Source organism: Mustela nigripes, chromosome 8 (genome assembly GCF_022355385.1).
Source record: "Mustela nigripes isolate SB6536 chromosome 8, MUSNIG.SB6536, whole genome shotgun sequence".
In the NCBI taxonomy this organism is placed as follows: Eukaryota; Metazoa; Chordata; class Mammalia; order Carnivora; family Mustelidae; genus Mustela; species Mustela nigripes.
The window spans coordinates 24175781-24196211 of record NC_081564.1 but is presented as its reverse complement, the minus strand read 5'-3'; the positions used below and the strand labels follow the sequence as shown (position 1 = coordinate 24196211).

Below are 20431 nucleotides of genomic sequence, written 5' to 3'. Positions count from 1 at the left end.
AATGAACAGGCATAAAGTTTCAGTTAAGTACAATGAATAAGCTCTAGAGATCTGCCACACAACATTGTGCCTATAGTCAACAATAATGTATTTTATACTTAAAATTTGTCAAAAGGACAGATAGCATGTTAAGTGTTCTTACCAGAAAAAAAAATTTTTTTAATTAAAAAAAAAACACAGAAACTCCTCAGAGCCATGTTCTATTCCTAAGTTTCTCAACAGGCTTTATTCAAGATGATAATAGATATCCCATGGGCGGAAAAAAAGGATTCCCTAGTCAGAGATCTGTAAAATGCTTAAGCAACGTTAAGACAGTTTCCTCACCACACAACTCTCCTGAGCCTTTAATATACAGTATGTACTATGACTCCCCAGGAGGGTAACATGACTCTTCACAAACTTATTTAACTATAGAACTTTGTTTGCCAAGGAATAACTATTAACACCTTGAAGTTCCTCCTAACCCACTTGTAGACTGCTGATCTAAGCTATTCTTCATCATTTACACCTCAGTGTGCAAAGGTTTATTAGACCTATTCCCAAAAACAGGTACTAAAGAGTCCATGAGAAGGAAAACCCACCCATACTCTGGAATGGAGAGAAACTTCAGCAACATCAGTTTTATCTTCTCAACCCAAATGGAGTCCACCTTGACTCAAACACAAGAACATCACCAAGAATCTCTTATATGGCAGGCTTGATTCTAGGTGCTTTTAGCTAGATTATCTCATGAAACTTTAGAAAGAATTGTTTCCTCTTCACCCCCAAATTCACCAGTTATGTTCTTGATGCAGTTCTCTTTCTCCTCCCTGCCTCATATAATCCAATAAAAAACCTTCTACCTGACAGGATGGTGAGCTGCTAATTTAAACCAAATAGAGAGTACCAGAATCACCCAAAATGAATTTTCATAGCAGCTCCAAAATACTACCAGGACAGGTAGTTAGTATTAAGGGAGGATCATGGTAAATCTTTTATTTCCAAATTGCTAAGTATGAAAGAAAATAGACATCCCCTAGATGCAATGAACAAGCTGTTTTGTTGCATAAAACCTAATATGTTTCAGGGTGTGTAAAGGGCCACCAGGTCATAACCCTGGGAAAGATGCCCTTGCATCTCCTCTCCAATCTTAGCCTCCTTAAGCTCCTTGGGGCCCTCCAATGGCTCAGCTCCCCACCAATCGCATCTCCTATTCTCTGCCTCTATTAGTTGGCAGAGAGACTGCCTCACACCAACTCCAAGCTTTTATGCTAATGCACAACTCCCTCTCCCAAGACAGGTCTTCTGAGGACTGGTTTCTTAGCTCCCCTGCAGATTCTCTAGCCCCAGGAGACCTAATATCATTGTCTTTCTTGGTGGAGGAGGAGATGCAGAGTCAGAAGGTAAGGAGAGAATGGTGACTTAGAAAGAGAAAACACACATACACACAAAGGCTAGTGGTCAGAGGATCTGGGTTGTAACACCAGTGCTGCCATTATAGGCCTGACCTTAGATAAAACATTTCACCTCTCCATGTCTCTGTGTTCTCATCTTTAAAGTAAGAAGCTCTGACTCTGAGTGCTTATGATACTCAGTGGCTGGAAGTGGGAAAGCCCTGTAGCCAAAGAAAGCATTCCCCTCCCAGGTCCTGAATCTGTTCCATCCTATCCTCTATAGCCAGAGAGGAAGAAAGGACCTCCAGCTGCACATCAGCTTCGCTAAAGGTGAAATGGCCACTCTGTCCTGCGTCTGCACACTGAGCCATAGGAATTGGAATGAGTATTCATAATGCTGAACCCTCCCCTCCATGCCTCTGTAAAATCACAAAAAGTTATCTCATTTAAAGGGGTCCGATTTATTATAAAAGACCTCAGCGTGAGACAGGAATCCATCAGAATCCTAGAGGAGAACATAGGCAGTAACCTCTTTGATATCAGTCACAGCAACTTCTTTCAAGATATGTCTCCAAAGGCAAAGGAAACAAAAGTGAAAATGAACTTTTAGGACTTCATCAAAATCAAAAGCTTCTGCACAGCAAAGGAAACAGTCAACAAAACAAAGAGGCAACCCATGGAATGGGAGAAGATATTTGCAAACGACAGTACAGACAAAAGGTTGATATCCAGGATCTATAAAGAACTCCTCAAACTCAATGCACACAAAACAGACAATCATATAAAAAAATGGGCAGAAGATATGAACAGACACTTCTCCAATGAAGACATACAAATGGCTATTAGACACATGAAAAAATGTTCATCATCACTAGCCATCAGGGAGAGTCAAATTAAAACCACATTGAGATACCGCCTTACACCAGTTAGAATGGCCAAAATTAGCACGACAGGAAACAACATGTGTTGGAGGTAATGTGGAGAAAGGGGAACCCTCTTACACTGTTGGTGAGAATGCAAGTTGGTGCAGCCTCTTTGGAGAACAGTGTGGAGATTCCTCAAGAAATTAAAAATAGAACTTCCCTATGACCCTGCCATTGCACTATTGGGTATTTACTCCAAAGATACAGAGGTAGTGAAAAGAATGGCCATCTGTACCCCAATGTTTATAGCAGCAATGGTCACGGTTGCCAAACTGTGGAAAGAACCAAGATGCCCTTCAGCAGACGAATGGATAAGGAAGATGTGGTCCATATACACTATGGAGTATTATGCCTGCATCAGAAAGGATGAATACCCAACTTTTGTATCAACATGGACAGGACTGGAAGAGATTATGCTGAGTGAAATAAGTCAAGCAAGAAAGTCAATTATCATATGGTTTCACTGATTTGTGGAGCATAACAAATAGCATGGAGGACAAGGGGAGATAGAGAGGAGAAGGGAGTTGAGGGAAATTGGAAGGAGAGGTGAACCATGAGAGACTATGGACTCTGAAAAATAATCTGAGGGTTTTGAAGGGGCAGGGGGTGAGAGGTTGGGGGAATCAGGTGATGGGTATTGGAGAGGGCACAGATTGCATGGAGCACTGGGTGTGGTATAAAAACAATGAATACTGTTATGCTGAAAATAAATTTTAAAAATTTTTTAAAAGGGGGGGGCCCCACTTATTGATTATACATCTAACCTCAGGAATAAATTCTTCCCTTAGAACTCTAAAAGCCAGGAGGAGTGACTCAGGATACTGGCCATACCTAAGCTCACATTAACCCAGATGCTCTGATACTAGTCTTTGAATCCTAGGTGCCTGAGCTTTTCTAGCTTCACTAGGTTTTTTTTCCCCCATAACCAGGGAATTTACCAAATGTTTTCAGGTACATTCATTGTTTTGATCCCCAAGACAAGGTAATAGGACAAATATATTGGCTCTACTCTACAGATGAGAGACACAAAATTAATGACAAACTCAATAGCTAAAATCCGGCTCTTTGTGTCCAAATCCAGTGACTTTCCCACAACACTAAAAGGTAAAATTTCTCTTTTCTGGAATATTTTCTGCAGAGAGCAAGATCTTTTATTGTTTAAAAAAACATTTTTTACTTACTTTTAAAATAAAATAACTTATGAGTATAGTCAGGGGGGACAACAGCCCAGAAAGTTATACACTGAAAAGTAAAAGTGTCCTTACTTCCATCACTTGGACCAACAGTGACCACTGTTGAGAGCTTTTGGTCCACCAGAAAATTTCTAAATGTCTTGCTGAAAATTATGTATCAATCATTAAGTTCACATCCCCTCAAAATAATAATTTTGAAGATGGAAACATGGAAAAATGTATACAGTTTGATGCTAAGATGGGGAAGAAAGATGACAAATGGTATGCACATTCTGACTGCAATTCTTTTTTTTTTTATAAACATATATTTTTATCCCCAGGGGTACAGGTCTGTGAATCACCAGGTTTACACACTTCACAGCACTCACCAAAGCACATACCCTCCCCAATGTCCATAATCCCACCCCCTTCTCCCAAACCCCCTCCCCCCAGCAACCCTCAGTTTGTTTTGTGAGATTAAGAGTCACTTATGGTTTGTCTCCCTCCCAATCCCATCTTGTTTCATTTATTCTTCTCCTACCCACTTAAGCCCCCATGTTCTGACTGTAATTCTATAAAAGAAATCACACATAAGGGCAAAGAAACAATATGAAATATCTGTATTAGAGTCATGGGATTAAGGAGGCTTTTCCACTCTAGACTTTTTTAAATACTCCTGTCCCATCTTTCTTATAGTTTCAAAAGTGGGGAGAGCAAAAACTTTAACACACATTATATTCCTTATGGGTATATAAATATACATATATAGGTAGTAAAAATATAAAAGCAGACCAGAGGAAAACACAGTAAGTTTAAGACATGTATAACTTTTAATAAAGAAGGAAACAGGATCAAGATGGGTAGATATAGGGGAGCCTGTGTGGCTCAGTCAATTAAGTGTATGCCTTTGGCTCAAGTCAAAATCCCAAGGTCCTGGGATTGAGCCCCACATCAGGCTCCCTGCTCAACAAGGAGTCTGCTTCTCTTTCTCCCTCTGCCCCTCCCCCTCTTGTGCTCACTCTCTCTCTCTCTCTCTCTCCAATAAATAAATAAAATCTGAAGAACAAACTGAGGGTTTTGGAGAGGAGGGGGATGAGAGATTGGGTAAGCCTGGTGGTGGGTATTATGAAGGGCACATATTGCATGGAGCACTGGGTGTGGTGCATAAACAATGAATTCTGGAACACTGAAAAGAAATTTTAAAAATAAAATCTTTTTTAAAAAAGAAGGGTAGAAATAAGTCTTCCATAATATCTGTAATATTTTATTTGTTTCCTTTTAAAAATGAAGAGTTTTTTAAGATCTATAGAATCAGGGTGGGGGTATTTGCTACATTAGTCTTTGTACTTTTCTGTATGTTTGAAGCATTTTGTTATTTTTTTATTTATATAAGTAGGAGAATGATTAAGGACATATACCACCAGCATGATAGTAAAGAACTCTCCTATAATCCTATGAGACCATTTGTTTCACAGCTCTTCCCAGATTGCTCATTCTCTAAATTTCTCTTAGCCCTTAATAAAGAAAAAAGCAAGGAGGAAGGAAGGAAGGAAGGAAATAAGCAAATTTCCCCAATGCTGCTAAGCAAAACCAACTTGAAATAGAAATTACCATATTCTAGACCAAAGTTCAGCAAGCATTTTCTATAAAGTTTCAGGTAATAAACGTTTTAGGTTTTAAATACCATATAGTCTCTGTCCAACCTGCTCAGTTCTGAAGTTGATGCATGAAAGCAGCCATAGATAATACATCAAATCAGTGTGGCCATGTTCCAATAAAACTATATCTACAGGGGCACCTGGTTGGCTCGGTCAGTTGAGTATCTGCCTTTGGCTCAAGGAATGATATCAGGGTTCTGGGATTGAGCCCCAAGTAAGGCTTCCTGTTCAGTGGAGAGTCTGCTTCTCCTCCTCTCTCAGACTCTCCCTGCTGCTTCTGCACTCACTCACACTCTCTCTCTCTCTCTCAAATAAATAAACTGTTTAAAAAAAAACTATATTTACAAAAACAGGCAGTTGGATTCAGCTCAAAGGCTTTATTCCCATCCCTTTGGTGAAAAGTTGTCTGAACAATGTCCATGAGACTCATGGGGAATAATAAAATTACAGATTCAGTTGGGAAACCTCTTAAGAGTAATTGAGTCTCTGACCATGAGACTTGCATAGATTACTTGTCTGACGCTTTGAGATCCTATGATTTTATATGTTTGCTTTGCAGCCCATTCTGGTCCGAGTTATATCTGAGCACCCAATAAATCCTGCCTGGCAACGACATTTGAGATGGAGAGCCACATTGCTCAAATTTCTCTTTTCATTTGTGAAAGCAAATGGCTCAGGTAATGAGTATTCAAACCTTAAGTAAAAGCCAAAGCTCTTATTTTCACTCAAGGATCCAAAATGGACAGTGGAGTTGCTGTAAAAGTTTATTGCAGTCATGTTAACAGCCCCAGGAAATATAAACAGGGACATTCAGTCATCACATGTAATTCATAAAATCTGAGGCTTATCTCAAGTGATTGCGCACACTTAAATAAGATACATGATACTGGGAAATTCTATAGAACAAAATGCATCCAGAACTTGATAAGGCAGGGTTCCAGGAAGGGGACAGCAGAGAGCCAATAAAATTCAGAGGAGTACATGGAGAAATAATCAAATCTGAGTCTTAGAGTCCAAAACCTAGCCACAAGATGGTGGCCATAGTCAAGATTCCACACCACTGCTGCTCAGTGGCTGGGTTATATCTGGGCTCTCCAACTGAAATGATTTTTCTCTCCTATCAATTACACATACATTGAATCCCTATATCCTCTCTGAAGACTTCCTGGGAGACTTGGATCTCACAGGGCCACCCTTCTTCTTTCTTGCCCATCACAAATTGTCCATGCCTCTACATACACCCAACAAGACTGATTAATCTTTGTGTGCAATATAAATACGTATCTTACTTTGTTCGCTAACAATTATTTTCTTTTGTCCATGAACTTTGATTCCATGTGTATCTTAATGTGAGTTCCTAGGAGGTACATTCAACATCAGTGTAATTATTTTAATGATTTCGTGCTCTATGACTCATGATGAACCTGAAGTAAGCCAAACTTATAAAGATAAAGTCTCACGTGTCAACCTTTCCCTCCTTCTCCCCCTGCCTAAATGTCCCTCCTTCAGATCCTTCATATACCAGTGTGCAGTCAATGTTCTCTCCTCACAGTCCTCTCAAATCCATACTCTTAGAAACTTGTTCATATTGTAAGGTCATTTAACTGGCTATCTTAATTTTTCCCAAGGTCTTGAATTTTAACAGACCCTGTAATAAAGGAATGAAAAATTTAGAAGTCAGGAACCACATAATGCCAAAGATTTTGTGTCAATAACAGTTACCCTGCTGTTCATAGTTCTGCTACTCTTTAACCCCACAGAGTCCCTTCCTTTCTTGGGACCTGTTTCTCCAGCTATAAAATGAGAGCATAGGACATAGCACTAGATGATCAATCCCAATCCATCATGCTGTGCATCCAAACATAGAGCAGAACTGTGAGAAGAACACAGACTCTGGGACTAGAAAGACATGGGTTCCAATCCTGGTTTTGCCACACACTTGCTATGTGATTTGAGACAAATTATCTAACTTCTCTGAGGCTCAGTTATCTTATCAATGCTCATGTAAACTGGAGATGAAATAAGTAAAACCTCTATCAGAATCTAAGCAAAGAGACCAACATTAAATAAAAGGCAGCTATCATCCTTCTTACACATTATTCAAAAGATTGCTGCCTCTGCGTAGCAGGTGGAGAATGTAAGATTCTGGGCAAAGCTTCCAGCAAGGAGGCCCAGAAATCATGCAGAGAAGGAGCAACCTGTACCAAGTACTTTTCAAAACCAAAATTCAGAAAAGGCTGACTGGTGGGGAATGAGCTCCATCAGGACGTGAGCTAAGCAAGACTGCCCCTCAGCTATCTGGGGGTTCCCAAGTCACAGAAGGTTTAATCAGTAACCTGAACAATAGATGAGGTGATTGGAAGGCAATGAGAGAGATTGGGTATTTAGTTTATTTATATGACTACCCCACACCAGCTCCAAGGATAAAGAGTACCCTTACATGGCAACTAGTCAACAGATTTTACCCGCTTGAACTGTGGACTTGGAGAAGACTTGATTCAAAGAAGGGGAATCCCAGTAGCCTCCTCTACACCCTCATTAGACAGGTGCCACCTCACAAGCTGAACCAAGGAGCAGTTCCCTTGCCAATCCCCACCTAGCTCCAGAGTAACCTCCTCTTCCTCCCCGCTTACATTCCTTTTCCTCCTCTTACATCTGCTCTTCTCTACGTCAGGAAGCCTGATTTCTCCACCCCTCACAGCATTTCTGAATCTAGGCTCTGCACATTGATATCTAATGACATAGCACTAAAAAGCCCAGCATCTTCATCTTATAACTAAAGACTAACCCTGAAGGAGGGGAGAAGAAACTGAAGGTGGTAAAATCATCACATTGCTGGCAAAACGCATAGGCACCAGTCAAGAGCAGTAGTGGTTTGAGTCAAAAAGCTGGGCAAGGAGGAAGTAGTACTCTGGGAATCAGTCCCAACTCCAAGACAAAGTTCTATCAGCCTTATAGGCAAAAGCATGTTTACATTGAGTGGTATAGAAATGTATGTGCAAGACCATTCAATGAGGCAATTATCATATGGTTTCACTGATTTGTGGAGCATAACAAATAGCACGGAGGAAAAGGGGAGATGGAGAGGAGAAGGGAGTTGGGGGAAATTGGAAGGGGAGGTGAACCATGAGAGACTATGGACTCTGAAAAATAATCTGAGGGTTTTGAAGTGTCGGGGGGTGGGAGGTTGGGGGAACCAGGTGGTGGCTATTAGAGAGGGCACAGATTGCATGGAGCACTGGGTGTGGTGCAAAAATAAGGAATAATGTTATGCTAAAAATTAAAAACAAAAAAAAAAGAAAAAGAAATAGTCTCTTCAACAAAGGTGTTGAAAGAACTGGACATGCGTGAACTTGAACCTCTTCAGTGAAAATAGAGGAGTCAATCTTCATGATCTTGGATTTGGCAATGGATTCCTAGAAATGACACTAAAAGCATAAACAACAAAAATAAAAATAGATGTGAACTTCATCAAGATTTAAAACTTTTGTGTCTCAAAGGACATTATAGAATTTGCATGGAGGGCAGGGTGTGGTACATAAACAATGAATCTTAGAACACTGAAAAAATTAAATTAAATTAAAAATAATTAATTAAATAAATAAATTTTAAAAAGAAAATGAAAAGAAAACCCACAGCATGCAGGGCGTGGCGGGGGAGTGGAATATTTGCAAATCCTTTATCTGATAAGGGTCTAGTACCTAGAACATATAGAGAATACTTTTAATGCAATCCCTATCAAAATCCCATCCATTTTTTTCAAAGAAATGGAACAAATAATCCTAAAATTTATATGGAACCAGAAAAGACCTCGAATAGCCAGAGGAGTATTGATAAAGAAAGCCAGGTTGGTGGCATCACAATCCCAGACTTCAAGCTCTATTACAAAGCTGTCATCATCAAGACAGTATGGTGCTGGAATAAAAATAGATACATAGATCAATGGAACAGAATAGAGAGCCCATAAATAGACCCTCAACTCTGTGGTAACCTAATCTTCAACAAAGCAGGAAAGAATGTCCAATGGAAAAAAGACAGTCTCTTCAACAAATGGTGTTGGGAAAATTGGACAGCCACATGCAGAAAAATGAAACTGGACCATTTCCTTACACCACACATGAAAATAGACTCAAAACAGATGAAGGACCTCAATGTGAGAAAGGAATCCATCAAAATCCTTGAGGAGAACACAGGCAGCAACCTCTTTGACCCAGCCGCAGCAACTTCTTCCTAGGAACATCACCAAAGGCAAGGGAAGCAAGGGCAAAAATGAACTATTGGGACTTCATCAAGATCAAAAGCTTTTGCACAGCAAAGCAAACAGTTAACAAAACCAAAAGACAACTGAAAGAATGGGAGAATATATTTGCAAACGACATATCAGATAAAGGGCTAATATCCAAAATCTATGAAGAACTTATCAAACTCAACACCCAAAGAACAAATAATCCAATCAAGAAATGGGCATCCCTGGGGATAAAAATATATGTTTATAAAAAATAAAAATTTTTTTAAAAAAAGAAAAAGAAATGGGCAGAGGACATGAACAGACATTTCTGCAAAAGAAGACATCCAGATGGCCAACAGACACGTGAAAAAGTGCTCCACATCACTCGGCATCAGGGAAACACAAATCAAAACCACAATGAGATACCACCTCACACCAGTCAGAATGACTAATATTAACAAGTCAGGGAATGACAGAGGCTGCCAAGGATGCAGAGAAAGGGGAACCCTCCTACACTGTTGGTGGGAATGCAAGCTGGTGGAACCACTCTGGAAAACAGCATGGAAGTTCCTCAAGAAGTTGAAGATAGAGCTACCCTACAACCCACCAATCGCACTACTGGGTGTTTACCCTAAGGATCCAAATGTAGTGATCCAAGGGGGCACATGCACCTGGATGTTTATAGCAGGAATGTCCACAATAGCCAAACTATGGAAAGAACCTAGATGTCCATCAGCAGAGGAATGGATAAAGAAGATGTGGTATATGTATACAATGGAATACTATGCAGCCATCAAAAGAAATGAAATCTTGCCATTTGCGACAACATGGATGGAACTAGAGGGTATTATGCTTAGCAAAATAAGTCAATCAGAGAAAGACAATTATCATATGATCTCCCTGATATGAGGAAGTTGAGAGGCAATGTGGGAGGTTTGGGGGGCAGGAAAAGAATAAATGAAACAAGATGGGATGGGGAGGGAGACAAACTGTAAAAGACTCTTAGTCACAAAACAAACTGAGGGTTGCTTCAGGGGGGCAGGTAGGGAGAGGGTGGTAGAGTTATGGACATTGGGAAAGGTATGTGCTATGGTGAGTGCTGTGAAGTATGTAAACCTGGCGATTCACAGATCTGTAACCCTGGGGCTAATAACACATTATATGTTAATTGAAAAATTAAAAATCATATTTAAAAAAAGAATTCTTTCAATTCAACAGCAAAAAAAGAAAAACAACCCAATTAAAAAAAAAAAAAAAAGTATGTGCCTGTAGGTCCAGACTAGGGCTGGGAGGTAATGGCATAGAAGAAAAAAATAATTATGTTAAGTTGAAGATATAGATATTTCCTTTAAAGAAAGTATAGTCAAATACAATGTATATACTTCATTTAGATTCTGGTTCAAACAAATCAACTGTAAGAAGACCTTTTTTATATAATCAGGAAAATCTGGATATGGACCAGGTATTAAAACACCTAAATTAGAAAATTCCCTTGGATTTTGCTATGTGATAATAGCACAATGGTTATGTTTTTCAAAAGGCAAAGCTGTATTCTGAAAAATTCATAGCAAAATGACATAATGTCTGGGATTTGACTTAAAGTACTGCTGGGAGGAAAATGTAGAAGAAATAGATGAACAAGAATGACAAAATGATAGTCATTGTTAAAGCTGAATGATAAGTATTGGTCCATTAGTGTTCATTATACTATTCTATCTCTGGGTGTATATGTTTGAAATTTTCCAAAATAAATAAAATTGCAAATGTTATTTAATATTGCTCTTGTCTTGGCTTTAAGTGACCCCGAAAATAAAAGCAATAGCAGCTATTTTTTCAGCACGCTACATAGCTAGAGCAGAAGGCTAATTTCAGATCCAACCTGACTCAAATTTCATCCAGGAAAGATCTTTCCAAGATGCTGAGATTGATCCAGTCTTACCTTTGGAAGGACAAGGAATAGGGAAGGACAGGAAAACTGATCATAGTCAATGAGAAAACTCCTCTGATAGAGCAGTGAGTGCTTTGTAACACCCTATGTGGTCTCAGAAAATGCCACTTTTCTCTCAACCCTTGGATTTGGCAATGGATTCTTAGAAATGACACAAAAAGCATGAGCAACATCAGGGGGGAAAAAAAGATTAAAAAAAGAGGAAAAGCCTCGTGCAATGAAAAGGACAGAGAGGTGGAGCCAGAAGTTTGGGTTCTACTCTTGATTCAGGATCCTGTGCAAGTATTTTCAGTTCCCAGTTTTCATTTCTCTGTCCCAAAAAGAAGAGGCAGAATTTCTGAAGTCCCTTCAAGAGTTGTCACTGACTGGCCTTGTTTAAGTGTATTAGAAACATCACCAAAGCCAGATTCTGATCCCTTCAAGCACAAAGGCTCACAGCTAACTACAAGGTTGGAACCAGCCCTTAGATACTGCTAATTTCCTTTCAGTGTTCTATTAAGAACAGTTTTCACTGAAACTCGAGCCTGTTTATGTTTTTAACCTTCCACATGATGGAGTGTAAGGAGTTCCTATGTTGACTTCTTGATGCATGAAATAGGACTTTACCTTAAGAAGCAAGAAGACCTAAGGGACCAAGTTAATAAAACAAATACTGCTGTTCCTTGGTGGTCCAGTATGTGCTGAGGAACAGGAGTGGGCAGATTCTGAGACAGCTAATGCCCGTCCCCAGGGCAGTAGACTCACTGAGATTTTGGTGAAAATGTAGAGTAACAGGGACAGAATAGAGAGGTAGATCTGGATCCGCTTGCCTCCAAATCGTTTCTTCAGGTACTCTGGCATTGTCACCACCTGCATGGGATGTAAGAAAGGTAATCATCAGCCAAATTGACCAGAAGACTCAAAGAAGAAGGGTCAGAGAAATCTGTAAGGTAGCCAGATGGCCCCATTCTTCAATCCAAACTTGTTCCCATATGCCCTACCCCTGCAAGGGTAGGGTATTATCCCAGGACACTGAAGATGCTCAAAAGACACTGTTTTAAATGGACACATGAACACCTAACCAAGAAAGCAGATCTTCACCCTGAAGGAAGAGGAAATAGATATACATTCTTACACAGAGTGCCTACTGTGAACAAGTAGCCAGGCTGGGTGTATGGTTCTTCTGCTTTGCACACAGGCTTTGCCAAAGATTGTCAGTGCAGTCCTGCTCAACTTTTCTCCCAGTTCCTTTCTGCAAATTCTGACTATACTTCTGTCTCACTCACTCAACCCTGAGTCTGCTGTCTTCTGGGATCACACACATGTCACCAATAGTCCATAAGCCTCCAAAAGATGTGGAGTCTGTCCTGTGTTCCTTCTGTATTGCTTTCAGCTCCTAATGTAGGTATTCATTATATCTCACTAAACAGATACCACCAAAGCTGTCTTGTGTAAAATGTCAGAGATATTTAATCAAGAGACTTAGCACGCATTCAATAGTTGAGTAGCAGCTGCAAGAGCTACTGAAAGGGAAATACAGTTCTTTTCACATGCTGCTTCCCTTCCAGGAGCAGAGGCACACATGAGCAAATGCATGGCAGTGTCTTGCAAGTGTAGACCCAAGGTGAAGGGATGTGATGCTTAAGAGGGCGCTGCATAGAATGAGGTTGTTTAGGGGCCTTCTTAGACAGTCAAGTCATGGCTGAGTGGATCTGTTGAATGTCCCTAAAAGTGGTCAAAAATTTTATAACCTGGGGCGCCTGGGTGGCTCAGTGGGTTAAGCCTCTGCCTTCGGCTCAGGGCATGATCCCAGGGGCCTGGGATCAAGTCCCGCATAGGGCTCTCTGCTCAGCAGGGAGCCTGCTTCTCCTCATCTCTCTCTGCCTGACTCTGCCTACTTGTGATGTCTGTCAAATAAATAATCTCTGTCTCTCTGCCTATTTGTGATCTCTCTCTCTGTCAAATAAATAAATAAAATCTTTAAAAAAAAAAAATTTTATATCCTGGAAAAGAGAACCAAGCCACAGGTGTTCTCTGCCACTTATGCTATAAAGTCTCCAAGTCTCCTTTGTCTTTCAGGAGGATGGAGCTCATACTGTATGTGTGTGTATATGTGTGTGTGTGTGTGAGATACATATTATATATAATATTTATATTATATATAATACATAATAATATGTTATATATTATATATTATAATAATATAATAATATATTTGTGTTATAATATAATATAATATATAATAATAATAATATATTTGTATTATATATATGTGGGTGTGGGGTGTGTGTGTGTATGTATGTATGTGTGTGTGTGAGATACATATTATATATAATATTTATATTATATATAATACATAATAATATGTTATATATTATATATTATAATAATATAATAATATATTTGTATTATAATATAATATAATATATAATAATAATAATATATTTGTATTATATATATGTGGGTGTGGGGTGTGTGTGTGTGTATGTATGTGTGTGTGTGTGTGTGTGTGTGTGTGTGTATATATATATATATATATATATATATACTGCATGAAATGGAATAACAGAGGAGATACTTACCCCAGCCTTAATGTAAATGGGAACAAACACCCAGCCCAAGACAACCACCCAAATCAGTGCCTGAAACAAACAAAACAATAGGTAGAATCAAACCAGGAGGAACCTTAGCCCATTCTGCTATCTGCCCTCAATTACTACAGGAAAATCACCAAGCATATTCTCTTGGGGCTCTGGGGACAACTCCCCAAGTGGCCATCAGAAAATGAAAGAGGCCTTTGCTGCCTGATTGGCCCATAGGAATGGTAGTTGGGCAATAGCAGAGGGACCCCAGGGGGCCGCCATTGACAACATAGCCCCTTTGGCCTCTTCTCAGGTTTACAAGGAGTAAAATACTACTTAGAGAACTTTCAAATAATAATAATAATAATGATAATGGAAATCTGGTGGTAAGAATTTCAAAACCTCCAATATGGCCAAAAGGGTATAAGAGGACTTGGATTTTTAAAAGAAGAAAAAAATACTATTGCCATTATATCATTATAGTTTTCTCACACTACTCTGGTGGAAGTGGAATGGGACCATGGAGCTCCTGAAGCTATGCCCCTTTTCCATCTACATCAGAGGGAGGCCCTGGTTGATTCCCTAACACTTAGAGCATCTCCAAGAACAGACTGAACTGGCTGACTGCTAAACTTCCTTCCACCTCCAAGACCCAGTGTCTCTGATGTTACTCACATTCCATTCAAAGCCTCCCATGGCAATGCCTGCAGCAGCTCCTGTCCCGGCCAGCCCCACAAAGTGGCCACTTCCAATGTTACTGGCAAAGAGAGATGCTCCAATCTGGAAACACAAAGAGAAAGTCTGGTAAGGACTCTATGCTCCACCAGGACACTCAAAGGTAGACTAAACAGAGAAGAGGCATATCACCCACAAGAAGGACAAGAAAGAGCAGAGGCAGGCTGGAAACTTGACTGTATGTCTGTAGAGACCACTGATGCACAAGGTGGATGTGGGGTCTTGGGTAATAGTGAAGATGAAAAAGAGAGGATTGGGGAAGAAGCAGTGTGTATCCCCTAAGTAGATTATCTGTGGATCCTTTGTCAATCCAATGGCCAATAACAAAGAGGACCCACAGCCCACTGAGCTTTCCTTATAAGACTTCCAAGAGGTTGTCTGCTCATAAGCAGGCCCCATGCCATTCATCTCTGTGTCCTCAACACTTCTGACATATGACCCTGACCAAACTGACTTTCAGTAAATGTGGACAGTTTTGATAAAAGGACTCATTAAAAGGAAGTCTCTGGGCCTTAGTCCTCTTACTTATTAGAGAAGGCAAGGGGTAGAACAAATGATTCCTAATTATTAAATTCTATGATCCCCACTGGATATTATATAAGACTGATGAATCACTGGCCTCTACCTCTGAAACCAATATTACATTATATGTTAATGGAATTTAAATAAAAAATTTTTTTAAATTCTATGATCCCATGTGCCCCCAAGTAACATGAGATGCTACTAATAATAACTCTCTAAAACAATATAGTATTTTTATTTTTTATTTTTTATAAAGGTCTCCTAGACCCCACGGACACATGCACAAAACACTGCATTTTTTTTTAATTTTTTATTTTTTATAAACGTATAATATATTTTTATCCCCAGGGGTACAGGTCTGTGAATCGCCAGGTTTACACGCTTCACAGCACTCACCAAAGCACATACCCTCCCCAATGTCCATAACCCCACCTCCCTTCTCCCAATCCCCCTCCCCCCAGCAACCCTCAGTTTGTTTTGTGAGACTAAGAGTCACTTATGGTTTGTCTCCCAAAACACTGAATTTTTCAAGATATATATATATATATATATATGTTAGAAGACAGGAAGGATATATATTAAAGACCCAAGATTAGAAGCCTAGAAGGAAAAATGAGAATGAAACTGCGAATGGGAGATGAAGGAGAAAACATCCAGTAAAACAAGAGAGGGATCTTGCACTAACCAGTGATGATACTGTGTGCTCAACTCAAATGCATCTAAAGTCCAAGAGAACTCTAGAAAGTTCAAGAGTCCTTCCATACCCAGGAGGAGAGGCATAGCATAGTTTGATAAGTACCAAACTAGTATAATTATCCCCATTCTTGCTGAGCAGTGAGAGAAGGTTGGTAATTATTTGTCTAATATCCCTAACATGTAACAAATCTGGAACAAAACACAGAATGCCATTTCCCAAAAGACAGATTACTCCAAGAAAATGTCCTAAATATATTAGCCCCTATCCCCAATATGAGGCAATGGTTGCTTAGTACCAAATAGTTTAGTCAGAGAAAAAGGAGTCCACTGAAGGCCAGGCCAGAAGGTCTCTGGAATGATAAGATAATTGTATAAAAGCACATTCATTAATTCACTGAATGAATATTAATTTGGTATTGACTCAATGTATCAAGCACTATTCTAGACCCTGGAGATTCTGTTGTGAGTAGCACAGACAAAATCTCTACTCTCCAGAAGCTTGAATTCTAACAGAGGAAATATATATAGTTTTTTTAAAAAGAGAGATCAGAAAAAGGCGAGTAGAGAGGATGTAATAGAGTAGCTATTTACAACTGGAGAGTCAGGCAAGATCCCTCTATGTGGATGACCTCTAAGTTAAGACTGAAGTGATAAAAGAAGTCCATAATCCCAAAATCAGAAGGAAGGTTGTCATTGTTGAGAAGCAGAAAGAAGGCCAAAAGGAGTATTGTTGGCAAGGAGGAAGGTGTTGTGAGATGTGGCTGGGAAGTTAGGCAGGCATACATCATGTAGCTCCTAGCAGATAAGGATAGGAGGTTTGGATTTTATTCTAAGTGTGAGAAGCTACTGGAGTTTTTTAAGGAGATAGGGAAGGCTGAGGGAGAGAGTGAGAGAGAATATTAAGCAGGCTCCCTCCACACCCAGCACAACCCTGAGATCATGACCTGAGTCAAAATCAAGTCAGATGCCTAACAAACTGAACCACCTAGGTACCCCACCACTAGAGTGTTTTAATCAGTGGAGACAGAACTTAATTTCCTTTTAAAGATTGTTCTCAGGCATGTGGATAATGTAGCGCTGGGGCAAGGGAAGAAGCAGAGAAACTGTATGTAGGCTAATGCTCTATATGCATGAGAGGACAGTGGCTTGGTCTCTGGTAATAGCAGTCAAGACAAAGGCAAGTGTAGAGATTGGAGTGTGTTTTAGAAATAAAGTTGACAGGAGTCCTGACTCTCGGAATTACTCTTAATGGATCAGATGTGGGAAATGAGTGAGAGAGTAATCAAAGGTAACTCCTAGATTCAGGACTTGGTAGGTGGATACCATTTATTAAGGGGAAAAATGGATCCATAGATGAGTGGATAAAGAAGATTTGATTATACATATAATGGAATACATATATATATATGTGTATATATATATATATTTGTATATATATATATATTCTATTATATGTATAACCATATGTATATATGATATATATATAATGGAATATTACTGAGCCATAAAAAGAATGAAATCTTTCCATTTGTGACAACTTGAATGGACCTGGAGAGTATGATACCAAGTAAAATAAGTCAGTCAGAGAAAGACAAATACCATATGATTTCATTCATATGTGGAACTTAAGAAACAAAACAAAGAAAAAAGAAGGGGGAAAAAAACAGACTCTTAAATACAGAGAACTAATTGGGGATTGCCAGAGGGAAGTTTGGAGCGGATGGGTAAAATAGATAAAAGGGATTAAAAGTACACTTATCTTGATGAGCACTGAGAATTGTATAGAATTGTTGAATCATTATATTGTTCACCTAAAATTAATATAACACTGTATGTTAATTATACTCGAATTTTTAAAAAGAAAAAGGGGAAATGGGAGGAAAACAGACTGTTCAGAGACATTCACCTCTTTCTTAGCAAAGCTTGGTGGAGATAACAGTCCACTTTTACTTTTTATTTTTGGAGGTTAATATTTGTTAGTATGTATCAATATTTTAATTGCAATTTAAGGAACAAAGAAGAGAACCTGCCATCAATTGAATTTTTTTTTCTGTTTCTAATGTGAGAATTTCAGTTACTCATTTACTTCATTGGTCTTTTCTGTGACAGTCTGCCCTTTGGTAAGAGTGTGTCATTGAAGGGAGATAAAACTTTGAAAACTGACTTCTTTTGAAGCCAAATACTCTTGTTCTTCACTCTGTGCACTGAACTATGATCACTTCCATACTCCCCTTTATCACTGTATAGCAAAGAACATTCACTAAGTTCAAAGAAAGCTCTACCACATGGATGAAGAAAAGCAGATGCATCAGAGAATGAGATTCCAGGAGATAGACATGCTACTTCCATTTTTCTATTCTTTCTCCTCTGGAGATTTCAATGGGAACTACTTCATCCAGTGAACACAACACACATTAAAAACAGACTCTGAAAAACAATCTGAGGGTTTTGAAGGGGTGGGGGGTGGGAGGTTGGGGTACCAGGTGGTGGGTATTATAGAGGGCACGTATTGCATGGAGCACTGGGTGTGGTGCAAAAACAATGAATACTGTTACGCTGAAAATAAATTAAAAAAAAAAAAAAGAATTCCCTTCTGCCTGTCCTGGCCCATTATCCTTTTATTTATCATCTCTCACTTGATAAATTATTAAGCATAATGTTGTACTATTAAGGGCATAATTACCAGTAATGATTAACTGCATTAGATTAACCTTAAGTTCAAGTCCTCTCCAACATCCCTCCAAAGAGGAACATTGGACTTTAAGCAGTTGCAGGCTTTCCTGAGGTACCCCCTCACCATCTGATAGAATGGGGATCAGGAGAGCTTTGGGGGTACCACATGTCCTGCCCAGAGTCAGTTAATTTCTGTCATGGTCACTACTATTTTCCCAGTCACTTACCCTGTCTTCATTCTGGACTTCCTCCCTTCACTCCTTGGCCTTCACTCAATCATTTACCAAAACCCTGACTCTGTCTTCACAATGTTAAAGGCATCTAGCACTTCTTATACTGCCCCTGTAAAGACTGGGGTTATCTCTCGGTAGGCTTCTAGATGATCTCCACTCTCCCCTACCCACATGGCTGGTTCCACAAAGTACAGCTCTGATCAAACCACATTTCCATATTTAGAGACCCTCCCCAACCCCCAGATGGGCCTGCCAAGGCAGTCTTCCTGGAAGTTCCAGGTAGTCCTCAGGGTGCCTGGGTGGCTCAGTCGGTTAACATCTGCCTTTGGCTCAGGTCATAACCCCCAGGTCCTGGGATCCAGTGTCGCATGTCTGGCTCCCTGCTCACTGGGGAGGCTGCTTCTCCCTCTCCTGCCCTCCCTCCCCCGCTCATGTTCTCTCTCTCTTTCTCTCTCTCTCTCTTAAATACATATATAAATAGCATCTTTTAAAAATATATTTTAAAAAAAGATGTAGTCTTAGGAATTCAACAAGATTTCAAGTTAAAGTCCCCTCCAGTGAGAAGTTTGAAATTAAAAATTACAGTTTGAATACTTTCTTGACCTCTTACTATCTGGGTGATCATAATATCTGTGAGCTTCAATCTTCTTTCATGACACGGTTATTCAGGAGTCAAATGAGATTATCAGTCAATAATGACTGACATTTAGCCAGCACTCAATCAGAGTCCTTTCTCTCCTCCAAGAGGACAAAGACAATTCATAAGACCTACAATGGACACTGTTATAGACTGATTGTGTTCCCCAAAATGTATGTGTTCCCCCAAAATTTAACCTTCTAATGTGACTTTATTAGGAGATAGGTCATTTAGGGAGGTAATTAAGGTTAAATTAAGTCATAAGGGTGAGGCCCTAATATGATAGGACTGATCCTTATAAGAAAGAGACATCATTCTCTCTCAATCTCTCTCTCTCTCTCCCTCTCCCCCCCCCCCTCTTTCCCTCCCTCTCCCTCTTCCTCTCCCTGCATCCCTCCCTCCCACCATTCCTCTCTTCCTCTCTTTCATTCTCTACTCAGAAAAAAGGCCATGTGAATGCATGGATAGAAGGCAATCATCTACAAGCCAGAAAAAGAGGTCTCACCAGAAACCAACCCCCCAGAAATGTGGAAAATGTGGAAAACATCCAGAAATGTGGATAAATAAATTCCTCTTGTTTAAAGCTCCCAGTGTATGGTATTTTGTCAGGGCAGTACAAGCAGGCTTGTAGTAACAGACACCACTGCTTCATCACTTCCACTCCCCTGCCAGGTTTTTACTCTGCCCTTTCTCTCACTAAAGTTCATTAACAATGCTTTCATCACTCTGATTTCCCAAACACTCTCTGTCTACTCCTCACTCACATTCATGCCCATTTGAGAAACATGTCCCATCCAGGGGGTGACCCAGTGATATGAATAATTATGTTCTTCTCTATAATTTCTTCCAACAGTCCCTCTGAGTTCAGGACTTTAGACTTCATCTAAAATTTCCCCAGCTTGACCCTGCTTCTGACTAACTTCTTTCCAAGACTTTCTCATCCCCTGATGGGGTTCAAGAAGCCATTACAAGTATTTAGATGGTTTTGCCGTCACTGTGCAAGTTGAGCTGGGTCTGACCACACTCAACAGGTTTGATAGCAAGGTAATTGGGGAAATAACATAATGTGACA

At 39.7% G+C, this 20431-nt stretch overlaps 1 protein-coding gene across 1 annotated transcript in view; it reads right to left on the bottom strand.

Annotated features, from left to right (window-relative positions):
* Window positions 1-20431, bottom strand: part of SLC5A1 (solute carrier family 5 member 1) — an 84532-nt gene that overhangs the window by 44041 nt on the left and 20060 nt on the right. Inside the window, exons 3-5 of the mRNA XM_059409910.1 lie at window positions 14539-14643; window positions 13864-13923; window positions 12047-12151 (exon numbers count right to left, since the gene is read on the bottom strand). Coding sequence (XP_059265893.1) covers window positions 12047-12151; window positions 13864-13923; window positions 14539-14643 — 270 coding nt within the window. The remainder of the gene's footprint in view (window positions 1-12046; window positions 12152-13863; window positions 13924-14538; window positions 14644-20431) is intronic.